At 41.5% G+C, this 27,912-nt stretch overlaps 1 protein-coding gene and 1 pseudogene across 1 annotated transcript; both read right to left on the bottom strand.

Annotated features, from left to right (window-relative positions):
• On the bottom strand, positions 1-27,873 carry CIAO2A (cytosolic iron-sulfur assembly component 2A). Its single transcript, XM_054565298.1, has 5 exons — positions 27,544-27,873; positions 20,774-20,938; positions 12,780-12,829; positions 5,098-5,143; positions 1-2,943 (listed from the first exon to the last, which is right to left on the bottom strand). Exons 1-5 carry the CDS (start codon positions 27,665-27,667, stop codon positions 2,846-2,848), a joined length of 483 nt encoding a protein of 160 aa, XP_054421273.1. The 5' UTR covers positions 27,668-27,873; the 3' UTR covers positions 1-2,845.
• Positions 6,921-8,443, bottom strand: LOC129064417 (SWI/SNF-related matrix-associated actin-dependent regulator of chromatin subfamily D member 2-like; annotated as a pseudogene).
• Positions 27,874-27,912: the final 39 nt, after the last annotated feature.

The following is a 27,912-nucleotide window of genomic DNA, read 5'->3' as shown; positions in this document are numbered from 1 at the left end:
GATAATGCCTGTGGCTTCTCTGACAGCAGCATTTTTAACAATCTCAAAAGAGAGGGAGAACTCAGGGATAAAGCTGTGCGAAGACATCCCCACAGGGCAGAGCCTTAACAGAAGCCGAGACGGCTTAAGAGGACTTCCATTACCTGTGTGTGGTGTAAGAATTAGTTTTATTTTTGTCCCCTACTATCATTTGAAACTTTGTTATGATCTTCCTCTGTCAAGGGGTGAAGATTTAGGCAGACACATGATGTGTCAGTCTTCCTGTCACATTTAACCATATGATTTCATTGCAATAAAGTATCCAGTCTAGCCCTGGCTGGTGTGGCTCAGTGGACTGAGCGCCAGCTTGTGAACCAAAAGGTCACCAGTTCAATTCCCGGTCAGGGCACATGCCTGGGTTGTGAGCCAGGTTCCCAGCTGGGGGTGTGTGAGGTAACCAATGGATATATCTCCCTTCCCTTCTCTCTAGAAAATAAAATCTTTTTTAAAAAAATAGAGTATCTAGTCACATCTAATTGTCAAAACTACAAACTTGGCATGAACTCCTTTGCTAATGTGAGCTGGCTTCAGGCCTGAAACATATCACAGAGCAATGGGATGGAGCCCTTTGCTCTCTTCTTTCCTCTTTTTCAGTGCTAGCAGTTCTACCACTGCCTCGGAAGCTGAGCGAGGAACACTAGGGAGTAAGCAGTTCTTACTTACCTGGTTGGCTCTGTGCTCTCTGGGCCTGCATGGCAGTGGGAGCTGGCTTTTTCTTGGGTTCACACTTTCATGATCTTACCAGAAGTTCCTACTGCGCTCCCTTGACCCTGGCAGATGCATCAACACCCTAGCTGTTCACTCACTGTCTTGTCGTCAGCCCTTGGGCAGCAGGCAGTACATTCAAGAACCTTTCTGCTGAGGTCTCCTCAGCTCTGCTGACAGCCTGTTGGACAATATCAGGTATGACCCCACAGCATGGTCCACAGGAAGAATGCATGCACCCCTGGCCACGAGAAAGAACTATCCGCAAAATAGTTGGCTTTGCCTTTTTCTCACCCCATAGATTTCCTAGGCAGGAGAGGCATGCCAGCCTTAGCCCACTTTTGCTTTCTTTCTCAGTCCCAAGTCAGGCTCCAGTTTTCTGGGTAACCTAATTGCAGAGAACACATTTCCAAACTCTGAGTTGTCCCCTTGAATTCCTCCTCAGCCTGTGGTGGTAAAAGGAGTCACTTCCCTACCCTTCTGCCAAAATGGAGATTGGAACTCAGCACAGCCAACAGGTTTATCCAAAGAAATCTCTTCATCAATCTTCTTACCAAATCCTCTGTTCTCTCAAAACTTTCATTCTTGAAGTAGATAAAGGGACTCAAGAGCCATGAAACAAGCTCTCCTGTTTCCCCTTTAGTACCCTCAATTAAAATTGAGGGAGAAGAGTTCCATTCTAATAGGCTGTATGTTAGTTACTTATTGCTGCATAACAAATTACCCCAAAACTTGGTGGCATAAATAAACATTTATTACTGTTCACAGCTTCTCTGGGTCAGGAATTCAGGAGTGGCTTAGCTAGGCAGTTCCAGCCCAGGGTTTCGTGAGGCTCCAGTCAAGATATCGGCCTGCTGATGGCTGGAAGATTGCTCCCAACATGGGTCACTCACATGATTTGTAGGTTGGTGCTGGTTGTTAGTTACAGGACTCAATGCCTCTCCACTGGAATTCTGCACAGGGCTGCACCAGCGTTCTCATGACCTGGCGGCTGCATTCCCGTGGAACGAGCAACCCAAGAGGTCAAGGTGAAAGCAGCAACATCTTTTATGATCCAGCCTCAGAAGTCACATACTGTCACCTCCGATTCTTTATTTAGTCACATTGACCAGTTCTGATTCAATACGGAGGGAAACTACACAAGGGCAAGAATACCAGCAATCAAGGACCATTGGGGGCCATCATGGAGGCTAATTACCACACCCTGTTACTTAAAGTGACCATTATCCCCTAAAACAAACTGAACAAAGTAAGTTAACAAGACTATAAATATAGGTTGTTTTAATTAAAACTGCTTTGGGAAATTCTACATCTTCAAAATTATGTTTGCCGTCGGGCCCTCTCCACGTTTGTTCCTCATCTATGAGTGGGTCCAGGACTCTCCTTGAAGCGGGGCAGGGCCTCCGCCTGATCTTAAGGTTCCTTTTTGGTTCTCAGATCCCTTGTTCCACATAATAACTACAAACTAAAGCTTTGTAAATATCTTACAGTCAACATTTACATTGAGTTTACAATTCAATAAAACATTCTAAGATGGCCCTGGGCAGTGCAGTTCAGTTGGTTGGAGCGTGTACCTGGTCAGGACACATGCCTAGGTTGCAGGTTTGGTCCCTGGTCACCTACAAGGGGCAATAGATTGATGTTTCTCTCTCACATGGATGTTTCTCTCCCTCTCTCTCTCCCTCCCTTCCCCTCTAAATCAATAAGCATGTCCTTGGGTATGGACTAAAAAAAAAAAAATTCTAAGGTATGTCATTACAAGAATCACTTCTGTTTTATTTTACAGATTTAAATTGAATGCATTTGGGCACAGTAAATATTTGACATGAAAAGCAGTTGTATCAGAATGGGCATCAGAAAAATAGCAACTTGTTTTACATATAATAACTAGAAAATATTTTTGTCTCATCATTTAAGTGTTACAAATCCTGAGAATGTTATACACTGAACAAACTAGGTACTACCTTATATTAAATCTTGCATCCTTTAAAAAATGCTTTGAGGTATAAATCACCTATGTATTAGACATGAGTCTTTTACATTTTACAAAGAGTTTTAAACAAACATATCAAACAAAGTTCAATGGCTCTTAAAACAGCTATTAGTCAGGTTCAAGAACACACTGTTCCACAATTTCCCGTAGGTTGGGGTTCTCCATTGCAGCTGCCACTCGTTCTTTGTCATTTATCTGCTTGTTGACTGCAAAACACACAGATAAAAATTAGCAGAATTGTGTCAACATACAGCAACTAACAGTATTTTTCTTAGGCCATTAAAATAGAGAATTTAACTCCTTGAGACATTAATGCTGATTTTGGTTAATTATTCATAAATTCTGGAAGGGAGAGTTAACAAGAAACATATCCCCTGTAATCCTACTATTCTGCCAAAACTAGTTTCATTTCTTTCCTTCTAGTCTTTGTGCATATACATATTTCAATATGTCACACTCGGGGTGAATACAATTTTGAATACTGCTCTTTTTACCCCCTAAACCTATTTTTTAAACTACACAGTTACTTAACACAGCAAAAATTGTTAAGTGCTCTAAATTAATTATGAAGAAAAAAAAATTTAAAAAAATAAAAAATAAATTACAAAGACTATGCTACAAGGAACACCTTTAAACATATAGCCTTCTTTTTAGGAAGATTCTTCCAAGTGGGTTTTTTAGATTTGAGGATATGACTATTTTTATCATTTGAATGATATAACTGAATTATTTCCCAATTTTTTTTCTTTTTACTAATTTATATGTTCAACAGCAATACATGAGCTATCACTTTTGCAGAAATATCCGGTATTATTTAAAACAAAAACCAAATCTACATATACACATATAAAATGGGAGGTGAAAATAGTTCCAATTATTGTTGTAACTTGCAATTTCTTGATTAATAGTGGCATTCTCCCATGTTTATTTATTAGCTCGTCTTGTGTGAACTTTCTGTCTTTTTCTATTACTCTCCCAGGTCTTTTTTTTAACCAGTCTGCACAGATCTTCATATAATAAAGGTATTGGCCCCTATCAGTTGCCTGTAATTTGCTAAAAACAATTCTAATAGAAGAGGTCAAAAGACAGATGTCCATATTCTTAACATGGGCTAACTTTTCTGGGATCCTGCTAAAATGTCACATGTAGAAACCATATATATTCCTATATAAACAAATGCAATTCTTTCTGTTTCTTCCTACTACAATGTAGACTGCACAATGGCCAGGATGTATGTATCCCAAAGGTCAAATTGTGCCCACACTTAATAGAAAGCGCTCAATAAATACTTAAATAAAAAGATCCTTTAAAAGCAGTAATATTATGCTATTATAAAATCCCATAATTAAGTGGAGTTTCAAAACAAGAGCAGAGTTAGGGTACCTAAACTGTTTTAAATTAAGAGGTAGCCATCAGTTTATGGGATCTGAATAAATTTAATGCATGAGGAGTAAAATATTCTACAAGTTTAGAACTGTGAAAATAGGACATGGTTTTAGCGGTCTTCGTGTCGGTACCTAGGAAGTCTCCTGCACGGACTGTTTTGAAAGCAGTCGGCTTCCTTCCTGCTCTGTGACTCTCCTCTGTGTTTGTTTTTTTTGTGCATCTCCTGCTGTGTGTGCTTTTGAGTCACTCTCTTCTTCTGTAAGTATTACTGTTGCTCTTATTCTATTTCTGTCCCTTTCTTTGCCTTGTCTGCTGTTTTCCAACTGCTTAGCTTACTGGTAGTGATGAAAGCTAAGCACAACATGCACGTAAATGTACGTATTATTTGCACTCTATCACTTGTAGATAAAAGTCTGTTCTGTTTTTAATGTAACCCATAGGTTATATGGAACATTTTGCCTTTTGCTCTTCCCAAACCTTACATCTGTTATTTTTAAGAAGCTACTGATTGACTTCTCTGTGTAGGCCTGAGGTCCTCTATTAAAAAAGGTTCCCCACTCCCATTTTAACACATTAACCCAGAAAGACAACACCTACCCCAAGATTCCCTAAAATTTTGTTCACTAGATCTTTAATTTCAAGTACTCAACTCTCTATCCTGCCAGCAAAGAAAAGAATCAAGTCCTCTTCAGAGCTTCCGAGTCTAAGTTCCTAGAGCTGGATGTTCTTTATAGAGGTGTGACCACTGGCCTAAACCAGTTGATGTTCCCAGAGACTAACTCTAATTCACCCAGGGTCCTACTGAAAAAATTACTTCCATGAAACGCCTGTTTCCACTACTCAAGGAAGAACTAATAATTGATTCTGCACTTTTTGCAAAAGGCCCAATAGATACTTGGCTGGTAGAATAACCTGGTATCCAAAACGAAGTACTACCTGAGGTTGTTTTTAATAATGACTCAATATTCACTTACTGTCCTCCTCTGTTGAGTGGGTTCCTTCAGAAATGTAGATTTCCAACTAGGAAGAAAAAATATTAAAAGCAAAACATTTAAAGCATTCTAAAATGAGGAGTGGGTGGAATATATAATGGATTTAAGATTAGGAGTCTAGGGATAAAAGTCCAAATCCTGTTTCTACCACCAAAGACTTAGGAATGAATCCCTCAGATTCTTCTCTAAAACAAGGGCTGGAATGAAGTTTTAAAATTCTGGTTACCTGGGAAAGGTCTGCAGGGGGGCATTCCTTTTTTTTTTGATACAAACTAATATAATTTTATACAAATAAGATCTCATATGTTTTACTTATGATATCCCTCTCCTGAACTCTAACTCTCCCTCCCAAATCAGTAGCTAAACTTGCTTCTTGCCTCACCCTCCAAGAAAGCCACATTAATACTCTAGTATAGCTTCTTCCATATTTTCCTCTGTACCCCCATAGTCTAACACATTTTTCACATACACATACACCTCAAGGTTGGACATTCCTTTATTTCTTATTTTATAAAAACAGGATCACAGTATACAGTTTTCATTATCCTCCTTTTCTCATCCACTTTTATACTGATAAATTTATTCTCAAGTACAATATTGGTAAGCTATCCCTCCTGGTTCTGCTGCACTCACTCCCTCAGATAAGCTATCCTCCACGAACCACAGCTTTTGAGTGAAACCCACAAAATGACTGCAAATCTTGGGGTAAATAAATCATGCTATATGGTAAAGACATGTTTACTTTCCAAAGAACATCAGAGCATATGAACTAATTCTTATATTCTTATTTACTACTGAGATGTTTTCCATGAGTGAAAAAAGATCATAGCATATCATCACTAAAAGAGACTTTAGAGATTATCTAGTCTGGTTTGTTTGTTTGTTTGTTTGTTTGTTTGTTTTGGAGGGGTGAGGGGTGTACCACCAATAAACAAGGATTCATTTGGAAACTTCCAAACCTGCCTAACGTAGCAGTTTCCAAGCCCTAGCCCCAACCTCCTTACGAGGCTCCAAATGGCAACGAGTTCTCCCCTCTTTCCCCTCCCCCCGACACCCAAGGCAATGCCAGGGAATTTGAGTGTCTCCTTCCTCCAGGAGGCTTTAGAACCCTGGGCCCAAGAGCTGGGGTGGCAGCCCCTCTGGGATCCCAGGAGATGAGGCAGCCAGAGCTGCTTACGTAGACTAAGGAAAGAAAATAAGGGAGGAGGCACCGAATATGGCTCCCTGAAAAACCCCAACTGATCCCCTGTACAAAAAAAGTGGCTCTTGCAGAGAAGAGCCTGCTCCCCAAGTAGTGTAAATACCCAAAAGAAAGGGAAAACCCAGCAGCAAGGCTGGGCTGGTAGGCATGGCAAAGAACACTGATTTAGAAAGGCTAAGATTAAATGTAAGCTGTGCCCCCTCTTCCTTGCCCTGCTCCCCAGAGCCAGCTAGGGCACTTGCTTGTCCGAAGGGGGCGTCTGTAAACAAACAAAGCCAGTGGCCTTTCATATTGAAACATCTCCATTACAATGTCAAAGCTAGGCCTCCAGGAGTACTACCTGGGCCTGCCTGCAGGGGGAGAGGCATCAGTTGTGAACCCAATTAAAGCCAACAAAGGAAGTATTCAGGCTTTGCGGAGCCGAGCAACAAGGAATTCTATCACTACATTTATAAAACTAAAGCTAAGAAGCAGAGGGTGACATGAAATACCGCTCAGTCCCCTCCTGATCCTGTGTCTCAGCCTCAGATGGTGGTCCCTTCCAGGCTGAGGAGAGGATGGTTCCAGGGCTGGGAGGAAAGGAAGGGATCCCTGAACAGTCAGGTCAGGTGAATTTGCAGCATCTGTTCCACCTTTGCTCCTGCACTTTGGCAAAGATGGGCCTTCTCCCTGCTTCCTGGGCCCAGGGCCAGTGACAGAAAGCAGCTCATCTCTTCTTCTCAGGATTCCCAATCACATCAGTGATGATATTGAGACTTCGGAGCTGGGGACAGAGCCATTCCTGGATTAAGTCCTGGGGGTAGGTGCTAAAGCTGAGGCATGAAATCCCTTTGGGTCTTCAGCTGATAGATGAATCCAATGGTCTCATGGATCTTGACATTAGAGGAGGTAATCTACTGATTGGTGGTAGAGGCCAGAAAAGTGCTCATCTGGGCCTTGAGGAGGTCCACATTAATGTCATAATAGGCTGTCTTCTTCTGGTCATTACGGCCCATGTTAATGACATGGTTGATGAAAACGGGGTCCAGATGCTGCAGCAACTGAGTCAGCTTCATGGGAATTTCACAGAAACAGATTTGACCACAACTGAAGATCTGGCGGAAATGACAGTTGCAGCTGATGTACTTGTGCTCGTGCCTGTCCCACAGCTGGCTGTATTTGATGTAAAGCCACGGGGCCTGCATGACGGCAACCCGCGTCTGTGTGTGCACTCCCAGCAGCCTCGCCAGTCCGGAGTCCAGCTTGTACTGGGGAGGCTGATGATTCAGCAAGAGCAGGAGGGTGCACTTCATGTGGAGGTCTACGGGCTGTTTCACCTGGAAGCCATCTGTCTCCTGCGTGGTGGGCATCTGATGCCACTCTACCAGGTGGTTATCAGGCCCACACAGTTCCTTGTCTAGATCAATGATGAGGCTCTTAAAGAAGGACAAGAACTTCCTCTTGTTTGCTAGAATCATCCGGGAATTTTCCCTCCACTAGGAATTTCCAGGAAGCCATTTTGTCTCTTGCTGAAGTTCCCCCAGGGGGCCCTACGGTACCTGCACTGTGACCTTGCTGGGACTGAACTTACTGGAAATATAAATGTGCAGCTTTCATTTTTTGCTTTAGAGGCTTTTTGATGACCTCCTGGATCTCCATCTGCTTGTGAGCAATGGTCTGGTCCAGCTTCCACTCAAAAGCCAAGAGATCCATGTACACCTGAGACTCTGGGACAAGCTCCTGAATTCGCTGAGGTAGAACTTTATCTCCATCTTCCCCTTCTTTCACCCCTGTAGCTGTGCAGGCATCAGGGGCTGGAGCTGGGACACAAGCAGGCATTTCTGTAATGGGTCCATCTTGGTGGGTGGCATGCCAGGTCGAAGTGGAGTAGTTGTGCCAAATGGGGAGACCACAGCGGTCCCATCTGAAAGCCAGCCATGGGTGTCCGGCTCCCTGGGGACATGCCAGGCCACTGGTACTGTACTGCGGGGCCCATGCAGTGAAAGGAGGTGGCTCTGGGGCCCCCGCACCTCCAGCTGGCCCCAGGCTCCTCAGTGCCAGTCCGGGCAGTAGGCTGGGTCCAGCTGTCAAGAGGCAGCATGCCCTAGTCCCGTCTTTTGAAAGATGAAACACCATATAAATTCCCCTAGTTGCAAAATACTAATTCTTATTCTAGACAACCAAGTAACAGAGTAACATATAAAATCATTCCATACTCATTTCCTTTGGTTTAAAATTATGCATGACTCATTATTCTGAAAAATGGTAAATAAAGAAGAGTCAAGCATTTACCCTGCTATTTCTATACGAACTATACTTCAGGGTAACCAAGCAGCTGGTTTGGTAGTTTGCAGGCATAAAAGATTCTAAACTTGAGACGTTTCTTGTGGTCCTTGGTAAGTGGATCTTGTCTGGTTTCAGATTTTTTGCACGTGAAAGAAATGCTCAACATTATTATCCATTGGGGATATGCAAATCAACACCTCAATGAGATATCACTTTAACCCAGTAGGATAGGTATAATGAAAGAGACAAGTGTTGGCGAGGATGTGGGAAATCAAAACTCTCATACAAGGCCGGGAAATGTAAAATGGTGCAACAGTTGTGGAAAACAGTCTGACAGTTCCTCATAAAGTTAAACATAGGTGGAAACTACCCAAATGTCTATCAACTGATAAACAATAAAATGTATATCCACACAATGGAACAGTATGAGGCCATAAAAGGAACAAAATACTGATACATATTACAATATGGATGTTATGAAAATATTTTTCTGTGAGAAAGAAGCCAGTCTTAAAAGATCACAAACTGTATGACTCCATTAAAATGAAATGTCCAGACTAGGCAAATCTGTGGAGACAAAAAGTAAATTAGTGGTTGCCGAGGGATGGAGGAGGGTTTGGAGAAGTCGGGAGTCACTGTTTGATAACAGGGTTTCTTATTGGAATGATGAAAATCTTCCTAAATTAATAGTAGTAGGAGCCATGGACCTGCCTGGACCTGAACTCCTGTGCCAGATGGTGGCATCAGTGGCAGCTGGACCAGGATCACTGTCAAAAATCATTAAGGTAGAATTAAAGCTAGACTTCTGGTCAGGGTGGTGGCACAGGTAAACATGGCTGCCCTCTGTGCACAACCACATCAAAATTACAACTAAATTTTAGAACAACCATCACTTAGAACCATCAGAACTCGAGCTGAATAGAACTCTGACTACTATGAATTAAAGAAACCACATCCATCCAGACTGGTAGGAGGGATAGAGATGCGGAATGGGATGGTCTCACATCCATGTGTGGTGGGTAACAATTGGGGAAGGGTATCTCAGGAGCAAGGGGTCCCAGCCCACACCAGGATCCCCAGCCCAGGGTTCCAGGGCCAGGAAGATAAGTCCCTATGACTTCTGGCTGCAAAAACCCACACATGGACTTACTCAGACTCTCTCCCTCTCAGCTCGTGTACTAGGGAAGCAGCTTGAAAGGTACCAGTGGCTTACAGGGAGGTACTGAAGTGTCTGGTATCAAGGTGGGAGCTGCAGGGCAGTTTACTCCCAGACAGAGATGCAGGCAGAGGCCACTGTCCCTTTTCTGAGCCCTCTCATCACAGAGCCACAGAGATGGCAGGCCAGTGCCGTATCTGAGACTCCTCAACCTGGCTAACACTGTTTGCCCTGTCCCAGAGATCCCCTAAAAACTACATCCATTGGACTTAGGAGCCCACCCAAACTGTTAACCATGACATCCATATGAATGGCTGGCCTTGGATCATGCTTCAATACTTCCTAAGTCCTCTCAAACAAGTGACGGCTGGCCTCGGTGAGCATCCAGAACCTGTACCTCTTGCACCTCTAAGTGGCCCTAGACCTATCACTAGCAGCAGCCAGCCTAGATTCACAGCTTGGCTTCACCTGACACTCTCCAATCCTGACACAAGTAGCAGCCACCTCAGATTGCTTTATAGCTCAGGTAGGGTGGCCCAGGGAAAAACACAAGTGGGGGCTGACCTTGGCCTGCACCATCCAAGAAATCCCAGGGCTTGTGCACCCCATGAAAAGCTACAGGCCCTGTTGGAGCACCAAGACCCTGATCCTGCACAGCTGATCCTCCACAGAGGGTGGAGGTTAGTGGTCCGTGATCACAGCCAGTCCTTTCAGGTGAATGGCCTGGGTAAATCCCTCCCATTAATCTGCCAACAGCAACCAAGGCTCAACTGCAAGAGGAGGATGTGCTCAGCTTTCATGAAGGGTGAACCTTGAGTACCTAGCAGGGGTGAAACTGGAGGCTGTACCCCTGGACCCTACAGGACACCTACTACATTAGGCCATGCTACCAAACCTGGGAGACGTACAGCTCTACCTAATACATAGAAACAAACAGAGGGAGGCCGCTAAAATGAGCAGACAAAGAAACATGGTGCAAATGAAAGGACAGGTCAAAACTCCAGAAAAGAAACTAAACACAATGGAGATAAGCAATCTGTCAGATGCAGAGTTCAAAACACTGGTTATAAGGATGCTCAAGGAACTTAGTGAGGACCTCAGCAGCATAAAAAAGATCCAGTCAGAAACAGGCTACACTCATTGAAATAAAAAACAACTTACAGGGAAACAAACAGTGGAGTGGATGACGCTGAGAATCATATCAATGATTTGGAACATAAGGAAGCAAAAAACAACCAATCAGAACAACAAGCAGAAAAAAGAATCCAAAAAAATGAGAATAGTGGAAGCAATCTCTAGGACAACTTCAAGTGTTCCAAAATTCGCATAATAGGGGTGTCAGAAAGAGAACAGAAAGGACAAGAAACTAGAAATCTATTTGAAAAAATAATGAAAGAAAAATTCTCTAATTAGGTCCAGGAAACAGACAGGCTAATCCAGGAAGCACAGAATCCCAAACAAGATGGATGCCTGCCAAGACGATACAAAGAGATCTGATTAGATCACTGCGGGGGAGGAACGAGAGGGGCCCGTGGGAAGCTGCGTGAGGCAATGGTAAACATCTAGGACAGGACTGGCTGAGAAGCTGAGTGCCTCCAGAGGTAATGGAATTAGGGGCTGAAGACCTAAAATAAAAAAAGGGACGAGGCTGGCTCTGGGGATCTCTTCTTCAAGGATGCCTGGATGATCACGCTGCAACTTGCTTTTGTTTCCCAAAAGATGGAATTTTGGATGGGAGAAGAAACTCCAGGTGCAGCCTAGGATCAAGCTGGCCTGGCAGAGGATGGCAGGGTTATTCATCTTTCAGTGTTCTAGATGGGACAAGGTCTGAGGCAGAAGCCTGCCATTCTTCCAAAATTGTGCAGCTTTTGTATCTTATGTTGTTTTAGTTTGTAAACTAATCTTACAGAAGTAAGATAATTACAAACTAACAGGGGAATGATAGAACAGAGATGTTAAAGATTTTAGCCTTAACTGAATTCCTAAGTGATTAAAGCTGTTAACTAAAGAGTTAAAGAGTTTAGCCTTAATTGATAGGCTTAAGTGATTAACACTGTGACTAATGTATGTGGAAAGATATTATTCCAAAACTGTGTTGCGTTTGAATAAAGATTCCTTTCATCCCCAAACCTTTTGTCTCAGAATTTTGCCCAGAGGGAGGCGGTGGGTAGCAGGACCCAACTTGCTGTTTGGTAACAAGACACATCATAATTAATATGCCGAAAGTTAAAGATAAAAGCAACAAGAGAAAGCAGTTAGTTACCAACAGAAGAGCTCCATAAGACTGTCAGCTGATGTATCAAAAGAAATTTCACAGGTTAAAAAGGGCTGACAAGAAATATTCCAAGTCATGAAAAGCAGGGACCTACCAAGATTGCTGTACCCAGCAAAGCTATCATTTAGAATCAAAGGGCAGATAAAGAGCTTCCCAGACAAGAAAAAAACTAAAGGAGCTCATCATCAGCAAACCATTATTATATAAAATGATAAAGGTACTTACTTAATAAAAAGATCAAAACTATGAACAATAAAATGGCAAAAAATACATATGTATCGACAACTGAATCTAAAAAACAAACTAACCAAACAAGAAGAACAGAGACAGATTTATGGATACATAGAGTGTTTCGATGGTTGTCACACAGGACAGGGGTGTGAGAGAAATGGTGAAGAGGGGAGGGGATTAAGTACAAATAGGCAGTTACAGAATAGCCATGGGGACGTAAAGTACAGTAGAGGAAATGGAGTAGCCAAAGAACTCACATACATGCATGACCCATGGACATGAACACTGGTGAGGGGACTGCCTGAGGGAGTGGGGAGGTGCTGAGTGGAGGGGGATAAAGGGGGAAAAAATCAGGACAAATGTAATCAATAAATATAACCAATAAAATTAAAAGAAAAAATCAACAGTAGTGATTTTGCACAATTCAGTGAATATACTAAAAACTATTAAACTGTACACTTTAAATAGGTGAATTATATAATTTGAATTAAACCTCCATAAAACTGTTATAAAACAACAAAAAACATCTTCCTTACCTTATGTTTAAATGGTAAACACCGCTGAAGTTTTACTCTTAAGCACAATCCTGGGAAGGAACAAAAAAAAGCCCCAATTATCCCTTTTTTACTGGTTTTTGAAAGAGCATACAGCTATGTCCAGGTATCTCCATATAATAGAGGAGTAGAAAACAGCTTTGACTCAATCCATTGTAGGTTTCCTTTAGTGTTACACCATGCTAGCAACTTTAACATAGATATAGTCTTACATATCTCTTATAATAATCCAGTGAGCTAGGTATTATCAACCCCAGTCTACAAATTATGAAACCAAGGTCACAATGTAACTTGCCCAAGGTCACTGAGCTAGTAAAGTGGCAGAGTGAGGATTGGAACCCTAGATTACTGCAAAGCCTGGGTGCTTTCTACTATATCAATTCGCCTACAAGCAAAGGTCAATTCACTCATTAAACTTTACTGAATGCCCACAATTGGCCGGGCCACATAAAAATTTAAAACCAAGTAAGAGGCACTTAAAAAGGACCACAAGAAATCTCTCAAAGCTGGAATCCTCCATGCCTGCAAGATACAAAGGTGTTTTCCTAAAATAAGTTCCTCTGAACTTTAGTTTATCACACCGATGCCAAGACACAGTTCTATAATTTTTTTTTCCAGTTGAGACTTAGAAGAGAAATTAAATCTGGACTTGGAACGGATCCTCAGTGCCAATGTTCCACTTCTTCCCCACCTCAAAATATGAAATGAATCATAAACTACACTCCTAAACACAGAAGATATATCAAACTGCTCTTATTATGAAGAGAAAGTGTTTCACTACAGAGTTTTGACTTTGCAGGCTTTTATTTGGAGCATTTCCTTTCTCAACTAATACCTAGGTCTTGTTATGGTATAAGGAATATTTCTTAGTATTTTGATTTGATTAAAAATAAACAATAATAACAAACCCCCAAACCAGCCCAACACAGCAAAATACAACTGTTAAAGACTACCTGTTTTTTTGGAAGTAGGAAATTAATTTGCTTTTGGTCTTCTAGGCACCAGTAGGTTTTCTAACAGAACCATTTTAAAAATCCCAGAATAAGTGAAAGGATTAGATGAGGTATAATGAGACTGGAGCTAAATTAAGAATCTAGAATATAGTAATTCCATTATACATATTAAGGAACTCTAATGAAAATATGTAATTTCTTTAAGAGTATTCCTTTAGCCTATCTGGAGAGCTCTCTTCCCTCTGCCCTGACATTATCTCCTTGTTAGCTGGGTACCACCTGAGCATCCTCATGTGTTCTAGTGATTGCTGGTAGGTGTTTCACCCCTTAAGTAATAGTAACTATTTTACAATTCACGACAGGCTGTGTAGCATAACTGAGATAGTTACTTTGAGTTCAAAAGAAGCTCCACTACACACTAGCTGTGTGACCTCAAGCAAGTTACTTAACGTTTCTGAGCTCCTCTGAAACAAGTATTATGATAGCACCACTACATATAAGGTTGCTAGGAGTAAATAAACTTATACAATATACTTAAATCAGTACTGGCACACAGTAAGTATCCAATAAACGATAGCTAATGCTATTTTATCATTTTCATTTTAAAGACAAGATCCAAGATAGGTGATTTGTTAAACATCACAAAGCTAACAAGTGGCAGAGCTAGAAACTTATTCTAGACCTTCCCATTCCAAATCTTATGCCCTTCACATCCGGGCCATACATGCCTTCCCGTCATTCTTATCTAGACTAACTCAACACAAATGACTATCAGCTGTTTTCTCTGCCTTGCCTACTCATTCCCTTTGAGCCTTCCTTGTCTTTGTAATTGCTTACCAGGGTAAATCTGAGTAGGTGACGACCTAAGCAATCAGGATGGAACTCTTACTCAGGTGCCTTTCCTTGCTTAGTACTACCTGTTCATAGGAAATGCCTCCCAATACATCAGCCAGTAAGAGGGCTCTTATCCAGTTTCCCAATCATGTTGTTTGAACACAATTACTATGATATACTGCTATACTACCATGTAAAAAGGGTCTTAACTAAAACCTGTATCAGAAAAGCGACAAAATTTTGTAAAGATCTAGAAGGCTTATGGTCAAGATGGCAGCATAAGTAAATATGGCTCACCTATGTGCACAACCACATCAAAATCACAACTAAAATATAGAACAATCATCCCTCAGAACCATCAGAAGTCAAGTTGAATGGAAGTCTGACAACTACGAAATTAAAGAAACAACATCCATCCGGACTGATAGGAAAGGCAGAGACAAGGAGTGGGCTGGTCCCACACCCACGTGTGGTAGATAAAAATTCGGGAGAGATATATCAGGAGTGAGGAGTCCCAGCCCCACACCAGGTCCCCGAGCCCAGGGCTTCAGTGCCAGAAAGATAAGTCCCCATAATTTATGGCTGCCAAAACCACCAGGGATTCAGTCAGTGGAAGAAACTTCTGGGGCCCCAAGCAGTTCCTCCTATGGAACCCACACACAGACTTATTCAGACTCACTCCCTCTGAGCTCTGGCACTAGGGTCACAGCTTGAAAGGAACCAGTAGCATACAGAGAGGAATTGAAGCGTCTGGCATCAAGGCGGGAGCAGGGGATAGCTTTCTCCCAGACAGAAACGTAGGCAGAGGCCATTCCCTTTCCTGACCCCTCCCCCAACAGAGACACAGAGCCAGCAGGCCAGTGCCATATGAAATTCCATCAACCTGGCTAACACTTTGTCCTGCCACGAGCTCTCCGGAGACTCCATCCCACCCAACTTACAGACCAACCCAAACTGTTAACTGTGGCTTATCCATATGAATGAATGGTCTTGGGTCATGCTTCACAACTTCCTAAATCCTCTCAAACAAGCAACAGCTGGCCTCAGTGAGCATCCCGGACCTGCACCTCTTACTAAGTGGCCCCAGACCTGTCACTAGCAGCAGCCAGACTAGATTCACGCTTGGCTTCACGTGGAAATCTCCAAGCCCAGCACAAGCAGCAGCCATCTCAGATTGCTTTATAGCTCAGGCAAGGAGCCCTGGGCAAAACACAGATAGGGGCCGACCTGGGCCTGCCCCACCTGGGAAACCCAGGGCCTGCGCACACAGTGGACAGCTACAGACCATATAGGAGCACCCCCACCCTACCCCTGCACAGCTGATCCTCCACAGAGGGTGAAGTTTGGTGGTCAGTGGTCATAGCCAGGCCTTGCAGCTGACTGGCCTGGATAAAACCCTCCCCCTGACCTGTCAACAGCAATCAAGGCTCGACAACAATAGGAAGGTGTACTCGACCTTCATGAAGGGCGCACCTTGAGTACCCAGCTTGTATGATAGAGGAATCTGTGCCATTGGACCCTACAGAACTTCTACTACATTAGGCCATGCTACCAAGACAGGGAGTCATAGCAGCTCTACCTAATACATAGAAACAAACACAGGGAGGCTGCCAAAATGAGGAGACAAAGAAACATGGTGCAAATGAAAGAACAGATGAAAACTCCAGAAAAAGAACAAAATGAAATGGAGATAAGTAACCATCAGAGGCAGAGTTCAAAACACTGGTTACAAGGATGCTCAAGGAACTTAGTGAGGACCTCAACAGCATAAAAAGATCCAGTCAGAAACAGAGGCTGCACTAAATGAAATAAAGAACAATTTACAGGGAAACAAACAGTAGGGTGAGTAAAGCCAAGCACCAAATCAATGATTTGAAACATAAGGAAGCAAAAAACAACTAAACAGAAGAAGAAGAAAAAAGAATCCAAAATAACAAGGATAGTGTAAGGAGCCTCTGGGACAACTTCAAGCATTCCAAAATTTGCATTTCAGGGATGCCAGAAGGAGAAGAAAGAGAGTAAGAAATCAGAAGTCTATTTGAAAAAAGTAATGACAGAAAATTTCCCTAACTTGTTGAAGAAACAGGCATGCAAGTCCAGGAAACAGAGAGAGTCCCAAACAAGATGGATACAAAGAGGTCCACTCTAAGATACAACATAATTAAAATACCAAAGGTTAAAAATAAAGAGAAAACTCTTAAAAGCAACAAGAGAAAAGTAGTCACTTACCAAAGGGGAGGTCCCATAAGATTGGCAGCTGATTTCTCAAAAAAAACTTTGCAGGCTAGAAGGGACTGGCAAGTAATATGAAAAGCATGAAGCTAAGTCAAGATTGTTCTGCTCAGCAAAGATATCATTTAGAACTGAAGGGCTGATAAAGAGCTTCCCAGGCAAGGAAAGCCTAAAGGAGCTCATCATCACCAAATCATTATTATATGAAATGTTAAAGGGACTTATTTAAGAAAAAGAAGATCAAAACTATGAACAATAAAATGGCCAAAACTACATATCTATCAACAATTGAATCTAAAAAACAAACTAAGCAAACAAGAACAGAGACAGAATCATGGATATGAAGAATGTTTTGACAGTTGCCAGGTGGGAGGAGGTGTTGGGGGGATGGATGAAGAGGAGAAAAGATTAATAAGTACAAATAGGTAGTTACAGAATAGCCATGGCAATGTAAAGTACAGTTTAGGAAATGGAGTAGCCAAAGAATTTATACACGTGACCCATGGGGGTGCTTGGGTAGAGGGGGGTAAAGAGGCAAAAATTGGGACAATTGTAATAGCATAATCAATAAAGTATAATTTTAAAAATTTCCCTAAAAAAAATAAACAATCATCTATTCAAATTAAAAAAAAAAACACAAAAAACTTCCAACAGATCTAAGATATCAACCATAATCTAACCTTGGCACCTTTACATAGTTATTTTTATTTTATGTGCTCTCTCAACCCTATAAAGTTTTTTCAATAACTGCCATAATAATTAAATTCAAGTTAATCTTCAAGTTTTTTTATACATTTCTCACAGATATTTTGATTCCTTGATTATATTCATTATTTTAACAGAAATATGAAATCCCATCATATTGATGTCATTTATTAGATACTATAGTTTCTTCCAGATTTCATTATTATAACTTTACCATAAATGTTTTGTACTTGCCACTATTTCCTTCAATGGAATTATTTTTTTAGTTCCTGGGCCAGAATAAAAATTTTTTAATGAGGATTTGCTAATACATACCCAGATGATTAAAAATATTTATTCTTATCTATATCTTTTACACTTGATCTTAGCCAAAAGGCATAGGAGTAATTTATATATACATAAACATATTTAATGTATTGATTAATTCTTGTAAGTGGAATTATTGGGCCATATGGTATAAATATTTTTAACCCTCTCCCTGGCCAGGTAGCTCAGTTGATTAGAGTGTTGTCCTGATATGCCAAGGTTGTAGGTTTGATCTCTAGTCAGGGTACATACAAGAAGCAACTGTTGGAATGGGGAGGGGACAGTACAGAGGAGGGCAAAGGCAGAAAGACTGGGACAACTGTAATAGTTAAACAAAAATAAAAAAAAAAGTTTCTCTCTCTAAAATCAATCAATAAGTTAATTAATTTTTAAAAATTTATCCTGATGCAAAAACTAGTGGTAAAGTTGTTCATTACAGTATTAGTTATAATTGTGAAAAGTCAGAAGTAGTTTAAATAGGTTATAAATATTATACTATATTTTTGAGATTAGCATGTAACCATTGTAACTATATAACTGAATAACATTTAATGAGGAATAAAGACTTTCAGCCAAGATGGAGGCGTAGGCAGATATACTTTGTCTCCTCACACAACCAAAAGAAGGGCAACGACAAATTTAAAAACAAAAAACCACCAGAACTGCCAGGTAATCAAACTGCATGGAAGTCCAACAAGCAAAGAATTAAAGAAGAAACATTCTTCTAGACTGGTAGTAGGACATCCAGCAAGGTGGCAGCTGGAGGACTGGGCGGGCAAGACAGCAGCTGGCAGTCCCACATATGCGTGCAGGTAAACTGGGAGGAACAGGGAAGCAAGACAGACCATGCAACCCAGGGTTCCAGCATGGGAAAAGACAGCCTCAAAACCTCTGGCTGTAAAAACCTGTGGGGGTTACACATAATTTTTTATAACAACTGACTTTTACTTTCTCTTTATGCTTTTGTAGTTTCAAAATTATTGCCAAACATGTTACTTTTAAAATTGAAAAAAACACAAAATAAATGTTACATTGGAAAAATCAATTTGCAATAGGCTCTTACAGTAGAGTAATGAACCATCTATTTAAGGATTCTTATACATCAAAATATTTTAAGACACCTCCTTCATATCAGGATAACAGCAGTACTTTCAATATCGGTTGCTTCAGAATTTGTCCAATGACAAAAAGTAAGTAAGAATTCAACAATGCTTTTTCTAGCATTGGAATTTTAATAACTACAATAGTATCTATGGTTTAATGGACCTTCAAGATAAGATGTAGCCCAAAGGCTGGAAACCACTAATAGAGGAATCCCAGGTCAACAAGTGAGAAGAGAAACACAGAAATCACAATGATAGTGGGAGCAATAATAAAATATTTCCCTGTTCAATCCTTTTTATAAACTCGTCTGTCTTTAATAGGCAATATGTTCCCATGGTTCAAAAACTTAAAAATACAGGGTGGGGCAAAGTAGGTTGTAGGTTTACAATTGTTCGTATGGAAAATAATACAATAATTAATAAATAATAATACAAGAATAAACTGTTTCATGTACTCACAAATGTAAACCTACTTTGCCCCATCTTATATAAAAAAGTATACATTAAAGTCTCCCTCGCATCCTGTCCTCCATCTGACCAGTTCCCACCACCAGTACTGCCCTTCCCCAACCACAGCTATTCATTTTCTTAGGTATTCTTTATGCATATGCAATCAAATACAATGTACATTTTTGTCTTTTTTTACACAAATGTCACAATGTTATATAACTGCTCTTACTTCCTAACAGTATATTAACGAGATCTTTCCATATTAGTACCTGGAGAGCATCTCCATTGTTTTTTTATTGCTGCACAATATTCCATTGCTAATATACATAACATCACTGATTATTTAATCAATTGGCTACTGATGAAGATTTGGTTTGAAATAAAATTCCTTTATTTTCTTTACAATGTATATAATAGGTAGACACCTATACATGCCTATTGTATATCTTACTATTAACTAATCCAAGACAGTGGAAATGCAGCCTCTCAAATACAAAATTATCTCAAAAAAATACCCTCTCGCCAGAACATCTGCCCTTATTACACAGATGCCAACAGAACAGCTTAAAAGGAGAAGACAGTGATGGCACTAGTGCTAGTCTGACAGCATCCATTTCAGTCTCCAAAACTGAGAAGAGATATGGCCCACACCCACTCTCCATTAACTGTAGGCATGTACACCTAAGGGAAGCAGCACCTAAAGGAGAAACACATATGAAGTCAGGTGATCTGGGTTTGAGTCTCAGTTTTGCCACTTCTTGGCTATATGATTCTGAGCTTAAACTCTCTGAACCTCTGATTCCTCATCTATAAAATGAAGATAATACAATACTGACGCTCTCATAAGCTAATTGTGAGGAGTACAGAAGATGGATACAGCCGTCCCTCAGTAGCCACACAGTCGTCCCTTAGTACCCACAGGAAATTGGTCCCAGGACCCCTCCAGTATATCAAAATTCATGGGTGCTCAAGGCCCTTATATAAAATGGCATGGTATTTGCATATAACCTATACATACCTTCCTGTTTACTTTAAATCATCTCTAGATTACTCATAATACCTAATACAATGTAAATGCTATGTAAATAGTTGTTACATTGTATTGTTTAGGGAATAATGACAAGAAAAAATGTCTGAACACATTGAGTACAGATGCAACCATCTTAGGTCTAGCCATGTAGTACATTTCAGAAAAACGTCACTTTTTTTCCCTCAAATATTTTTGATCCCTGGTTAGGTGAATCCACCGATGTGGAACCCACAAATATGGGCCACGTGTACATGAAAATACTCTGTAAACCATAAAGTTGCGATACATGATGCTAATTTCTCTTGTGGGTCAGTATCAGCTAGAATAATTTAGAATTAAATATATATGTGTACAAAACCTTACCAATAAGAGTCGCCAAAGAGCAATGAGGTACTGTTGGCGTGAACCTGATAATAACCAAATAGTCCTCCTCATTTATCTCCTGAACTTCCACACAACTTTCCGTTACCACTTCCAGTTCTTCCAAAGTATTGGGCTTCTCTGGGTCCCGGATAGTTCGAATCAAATCTAAAGAATCAAAACAGACAAGGTATTATGTAAAAACACAAATATTCTAAATATGGATGATTTTGCCACTCCTAATCAAAAAGCACACTCTTCTTTGTATTTAGGCAAAGACTAGAGTAACTCCACAGATTTCTGACAGGAATTTCCACTACCAGTTTCCTTTTGAGAAAACTGTTTTCTTGGATTATTATTAGATGATATCCAGTGTCTTGGATTCAACATTGCAGAGAGAAAACAAGAATGGGGAAAGCATCATAGAAGCTCATGAGGAAGAAGTAACTTTTAGCTTACGAGAAAGCAATATCGGGATTTATGAATGTGGAATCTGAATCAGGCCTTTAAAAATGGGTGACAGTTTAATAATCAACCTTTAGGGTGAAAGAAAGTTAAGAACCAGAAATTTAGTTTGCCTGGAACCCAGTATAAATGAAGAGGATAGAAGAGCTTGGGCCAAACCACCAAGGCACAGAATGTCCTCAAGAAGTTTTGAACAATGGAGTGACACGGACACCATTACAGTGTCAACTGGTAATTCATCCACCAGATAAGAGACACAGAACTAAAGAGCAGAGCCAGGGATACCAACAGAAAAGCAGGGCCTAAAACAGGCACCTAACAATGGTAACAGAGAGGAGAGAGAGGAAGAAGTAATTTCTGAGGCAAAATCAACAGAATTTGACTACTATTTAAATGTAGCAAAGAAGGAAAGGAAAAGACTCAGATTTTTTTTAAAGAATCTTTTTTAAAAAAGATTTTATTTATTTTTAGAGAAGGGAAGGGAGGGAGAGAAACATCAGTGTGTGGATGCATCTCGTGCGCCCCCTATTGGGGACCTGGCCTGCAACCCAGGCATGGGCCCTACAGTGGGAATGGAACTGGTGACCCTTTGGTTTACAGGCCAGTGCTCAAGCCACTGAGCCACACAAAGCGAGGGCCCCGATTTTAAGTGTAAGTGTCTGGGAGAACACTGATAGAATTAAAACAACAGAACACAGGAATAAATTTGAGTGGGGGCTATGGCAAATGATTTTAATTTTATTTATAATGATTTTGTTTAAGGAACAAACCAATGGTACATTCCAGCAAACAATGAACCATGAACATAAGGTTAAGAGAGCACCAAGGCTACAGTGGCTGTTGAACCTACGAGGTTCACAAGGAAGAATGAGTAGAACAGTAGTTTTCAACCTTGGCTCAACAATGGAATCACTGGGAAAACTGTAAAAAAACAAAAACTGGGACTTTTGGTCAAGATGGCAGCATAGGTAAATATGGCTCACATCCTCACAAAACCACATCAAAAGTATAACTAAACTATAGAACAACCATAATTTAGAACCGTCAGAAATATAGCTGAATAGAAGTCCTACAGCTACAAAATTAAAGAGGTAACCACATCAAGGCTGGTAGGAGTGGTGGAGACATGCAACAGGCTGGTCCCACACCAATGTGTGGCACATAAAATTTGGGAGAGATATCTCAGGAGCAAGGGGTCCCAGCACCATACCAGGCCCCCCAGCGCAGGGTTCCAGGGCCAGGAAAATAAGTCTCTATAACTGCTGGCTGTAAAAACCAGCAAGGATGGAGGCTGTTGAAGACAGGAATGGCTGGAGCCTCAAGCAGTTCCTCTTAAAGGGCCCATGCACAGACTTACTCAAACTCACTCCCTCTGAGCTCTAGCACAGGGCAGCGGATTGAAAGGCATCAGACACATCCGGGGAGGAAGTGAATTGTCTGGTATCAGGGTGAGAGCTGGCAGGGCAGCTTTCTCCCAGACAGAATAGCTGGCAGTGGCAACTGTTCCTCTTCTGAGCCCTCCCCCCACAGAGCCACAGAGCCTGCAGGCCAGGGCCATATCTGAGATTCCATCATCCTGGCTCACACTGTTTTCCCCACAGTGGTGATTCCGAGGCCCTGCCCCACCCAGTGTTGTCACTGGCATTTCCACACAAACAGCTTGCTTTGGCCCATGCTTCAGATTTTCCTAACGTCTCTCAGCAAGCAGCATCTGGCTTCAGTGAGCCCCATATTTTTTGCTCAGTTGCGCCAGGCCCAGCACTAGCAGCAGTAGTCCTTGGCCTGCCTGGGCACCTCCTATCGCAGCACAAGCAGCAGCCATCTGCAGATCGCTTTGCAACTTGTGCTGTGTGACTCCAGAGAGAACACAGGCAATGGCTGACCTTGGATGTGCCAACAGCAATCAAGGCTCAACTACAAGAGGGTGTACACAGCCCACATGGTGGGTGCACCTTGAGTACCCAGCTTGGGTAAAAGGGGAGGCTGTGCTACTGGACCCTACGGGACACCTACTACATTAGGCCACACTACCAAACCTGGGAGACATAGCAACTCTACCTAATACAGAGAAACAAATACAGAGAGGATGCCAAAATGAGGAGACAAAGAAAAATGGTCCAAATGAAAAAACAGATCAAAAATCCAGAAAAAGAGCTAAACAAAATGGAGACAAGCAATCTACTAGATGCAGAGTTCAAAACACTGGTTTAAGATGCCCAAGGAACTTAGTGAGGACCTCAACAACATAAAAAAAGATCCAGTCAGAAATGAAGGATACACTAACTGAAATAAAGAACAATTTACAGGGAAACAACAGTAGTGGATGAAACCACAAATCAAATCAGCAATTTGGAATATAAAGAAGCAAATTTATCTAATCGAACAGCAAGAAAAAAAATTCAAAAAAAATGAGGACAGTGTAAGGAATCACTGGGACAACTTCAAGCACCCCAATACATCATGGGGGTGCCAGAAGGAGAAGAGAGAGAGCAAGGTATTGTAAATCTATTTGAAAAAATGAATGAAAACTTCCCTAAGTTGGTGAAGGAAATAGCCACACAAGTACAGGAAGTGCAGAATCCCAAACAAGATAAAGCCAATGGGCCTACACCAAAACACATCATAATTAAAATGCCAAAAGTTAAAGATAAAGAGAGAATCTTAAAAGCAGCAAGAGAAAAGCAGTTAGGTACCTACAGGGGAATTTCTCTAAGACTGACAACTGATTTCTCAAAAGGAACTTCGCAGGCTAGAAGGGACTGGCAAGGAATATTCAAAGTCATGAAAAGCAAAGACCTACAACCAAGGTTACTCTACCCAGCAAAGCTATCATTTGGAATCGAAGGACAGATAAGAGCTTCCCAGACAAGAAAAAGCTAAAGAAGTTCATCATCACCAAACCATTATTATATGAAATGTTAAAGAGTCTCCTTTATGAATATCAAAAATATGAATAAAATGGCGATATAAATACGTATCTATTCACAGTGACAAAATAAACAAACAAGCAGAACAGAAACAGAATCATAGATACAGAGAACATTTTGATGATTACCAGATGGAAGAGGGTCAGGGGGAGGAGCAAAAAAGGTGAAGGTATTAAAAAGCACAAATTGGTAGTTACAGAATAGTCATGGGGATATAAAGTACAGCATAGGGAACAGTATGACCAAAGAACATATACGCATGACCCATGGACATGTATAACAGTGTGGGGATCGCCTGAGGGAGTGGGGGACAGGGTGGAGGGGGGCAAAGGGGAAAATATTTGTACAACTGTAATAGCATGAACAATAAAATATAACTAAAAAGTAATAAAGTAATAAATAAACAAAAACTAATTTCTGAGTCCTATTCCCAGATATTTTGACTTAACTGATTTGTTGTATGGCTTGGGTATTGAGACTTTAAAAGACCCATAGATCTAGTTTAGGCATCAGGAGGAGGAAGAAAAACAAGCAGAGAAGGGAAGGCATGATGGTTAACATCAAAAGCTGAAGAAAAATTCAGGTTGACAAGAGTTAAAACAGGTCTTTGAGCCCTGGCTGGTGTAGCTCAGTGGCTTGAGTGCCGGCCTACAAACCAAAGAGTCGCGGGTTCAATTCCCAGTCAGGGCACATGCCTGGGTTGCAGGCCAAGTCCCCAGTGGGGATACGCAAGAGGCAACCATACATTGATGTTTCTCTCCCTTTCTTTCTTACTCCCTTCCCCTCTCTCTAAAAATAAATAAATAAAACCTTTAAAAAAACAAAAACAAAACAAGTCTTTATCACCCAGGTCCCCTGTAAGAAAGCAGTTTCAGTACAGGGGTGAAGGCTTCTGTTGGCTTGCAAAATGGGAAGTGACTGGGAACTGAAAATGTAGCTCTAGAGCTCCGGCAGGGAAGGACAGAGAAAAGACAAGTAGGTTTAGAAAAAGCTGGAACAATGACAAAGATAAGGGAAATTAGTACGATTCATAGCCCAAAGGGAAGGATCAAATAGAGGAAAAGAGACTGAAAATTTAAGAAGGGGAGGTGGGAAGACTGGCAAAATAAGCAGAAGTGAGACCAAGGATATGGGAAACTGGGTTGGCTTTGGAGAAGACAGATTTCCTTCCTACTCTGAGGTTGTAGAAAAAGATGAAAAAGGAGAATGTTAAAGAGAAGTAGTGACGTAGAAAGGACAGAAGCAGACTGGGCTTGATGTTCTCAAGTCTGAGATTTTGTTCTATTATTTATAGCACCCCTCCAATCAGAAATGCAGCTGGGAAAAACAAATCAATCAAATTTACCTTCTCCATAGCAACTCATGGCTTATCATTTGATTGGAAACAGAATTTGAAAACAGAGGCAGGAAAAAGAGGACACTGCTTCTCCTTCACAAGGCTGTCATCCCAGAGCTCAGGGAAACAAAGTTTTTTGAAAGAGAATTTGCTGCCCCTCATCCTATGCCTCTCCTCTGTAAGGCTCATCTATACAGGTTGCATTATAGTCTTTCTATGCTACTTAATCCTGAAATTAATTCTCATCCCCCTATTAAATGTCTCCAGTTTTCTAGTGATTTGAGAGATTTGACTTCTTTTAGAGATAAAGCAATGTTGCTTTCCTCACATTACTCCCCTGAATAAAATTTTTCTATGGTTCTGTGCTGACAGTCAAATCTTTATAAATAAACCTTTAGTATCCAAAACAATTTTTGACCATACCACTTTTAACCACAAACCACTATCTGCCATTCCCTAAACATGGTATTGTCACTTTAATATTTTTGCTCTAGATTTCTTCTTAATATGCACTCTAAACTCTATATGTCCAGATCCTAGTTCTTCGAGGCCCCACTCAAGTGAGCTCTCCTTAAAGTCCTTTCAGATCCCCAATCAGAATTAGTATCTATCCTTCCTCTAAATTTCTGTCTCTCTCAGGTCCATGGCCTTCTACTGCATACAATTAAAAAAATGATGTATTTGTAAATATTTGTCCCCCTCAATATAAGTTTGAAGACAACAATAATCCCTCTCTTCCATAGTTGTATACCCAGTGCCCTGCTGTCACTAGAAGCTGTAGATAGAGGCCCAACAGGACAAGTGTCCATTGACTTTGTGGAGATCATTCCACTCATATTGATCATCTGGCTGGGGTTGATTAGGCTCTGCCTCTGGCAAAAGAGAGGTAAACAAGATCAGCTCCAAAGGTCTTTTCCATCCCTGGTTTCCTCCTTCTGGTCTATAATCCTTACCTGTATTAAATCTGTATTTTTTAAGATTATATCTTTCACCCTTAGTCAGCAGGAATCTCTGAACATTAGTTAGGTCCACTTTTTCAGTTTTCAAAAATAATCTCTCTGGTGTGGTTCAGCGGGTTGAGCACCAGCCTGAAAACTGAAAGGTCTCTGGTTCCATTCCAGGTCAGGGAACTTGCCTGGGTTGCGAAGTCAGGTCCCCCGTTGGGGGTGTGAGAGAGGCAACCAATTAACCTTTCTCTAGCACATCGATGTTTCTGTCCCTTTCTCCTTCCCTTCCCCTCTCTCAAAAAATAAATAAAATCTTTTTTCTTTTTTTTTTTAAGAATCCTAAAAGGAAAGTCAGAGGGCAATTGTGAAGTGGTGGAAAGCGCACTAGGTTTGGAATCAGAACAGATAGACTTTAGTTTTTTCTTTACTGGCAGCGTGACATCCAGGTAGTTGTGTAACCATTCTAAACCTCTATTTCCTCATCTGTACAATGAAGATGGTCAGAGGAGTTACAAAGAGAATTGTGGTGGTGTGTTTTTTTGTTTGTTTGTTTGTTTTGTTTTGTTTTTTGCACTCCAGGCTTGGCTGTGTTAAGGAACAGTAAGTTCGAGGTCCGGCTATGAGGAGTCTATCTCGTCCTCTTCTCTCGGGGACCTCTGTCTATTGCCTTTGCAGCAAAAGTGACAGTAGCTTTGGGCCAGTCTCTGACTCGGCAGTCACACAGCAGTGCCCTCAACGGTGGCAGGAGGAGCGCGAGTCCAGGGATAGAAAAGGAACGGCTCAAGTAGTGCAACCAGGTCAGCTTTGCTTCCTAACCAAGCACCCTAGACGCCAGCTCTGCCACTAGGACGTGGGAGAGACAAGGGAAATGAAGCGTTTAAAACTTCCAGACTTGGCTTGCCCCAGCTTTAGGAAAAGCCGGGGTCCTACCAAGACCCACATTGCCGCGTGACTTAATACCCCGAAGAAAACGCTTCCCACGCTCCCGATGAGATCCAGCAAAAACCCGAATCGCCACGCCCAACCCTCAAGTGAGGTCCTCGTTACCCCCAGCCTCCACGAATAACGCCAAATACTACCCTAAGTAAAATTAATTACCATAAACCTCTAGCGCTTTCTCTTCCATGATCCGGGGCTGCCGGGCAGCTCCCCGCTCAAAGAGGCCCGAGAGCCACAGGACTCTGCTCAGCGTCCAGGAGAGCAGCCCAGACACTCGCTCCATCCTCGCGCTCCGCCATCCCTGGCGACTGTCCCACCCGAGCCACCGTCTTTCAGCTGCTGGCCCCGCGATTTATCAACTTCCTGGTCTTCAAAAGGGCCAAGACAAGGCTAAACGTTCGGGGCAACAGAAAATAGGCGGGTCTGAACAGAGTAGCGCGGAGGACCTAGGGAAGGGCACCACAAGGACAACAAGCCCCAGCGTGCTTTGCTCGGTTTCCGCGGGACTAGAGTAAAAAATTCCTCGCA

Source organism: Pteronotus mesoamericanus, unplaced genomic scaffold (assembly GCF_021234165.1).
Source record: "Pteronotus mesoamericanus isolate MK-2021 breed Mesoamerican mustached bat unplaced genomic scaffold, CSHL_Meso_final contig_164, whole genome shotgun sequence".
Taxonomy (NCBI): Eukaryota; Metazoa; Chordata; class Mammalia; order Chiroptera; family Mormoopidae; genus Pteronotus; species Pteronotus mesoamericanus.
This window is presented reverse-complemented; position numbering and strand designations above follow the sequence as displayed.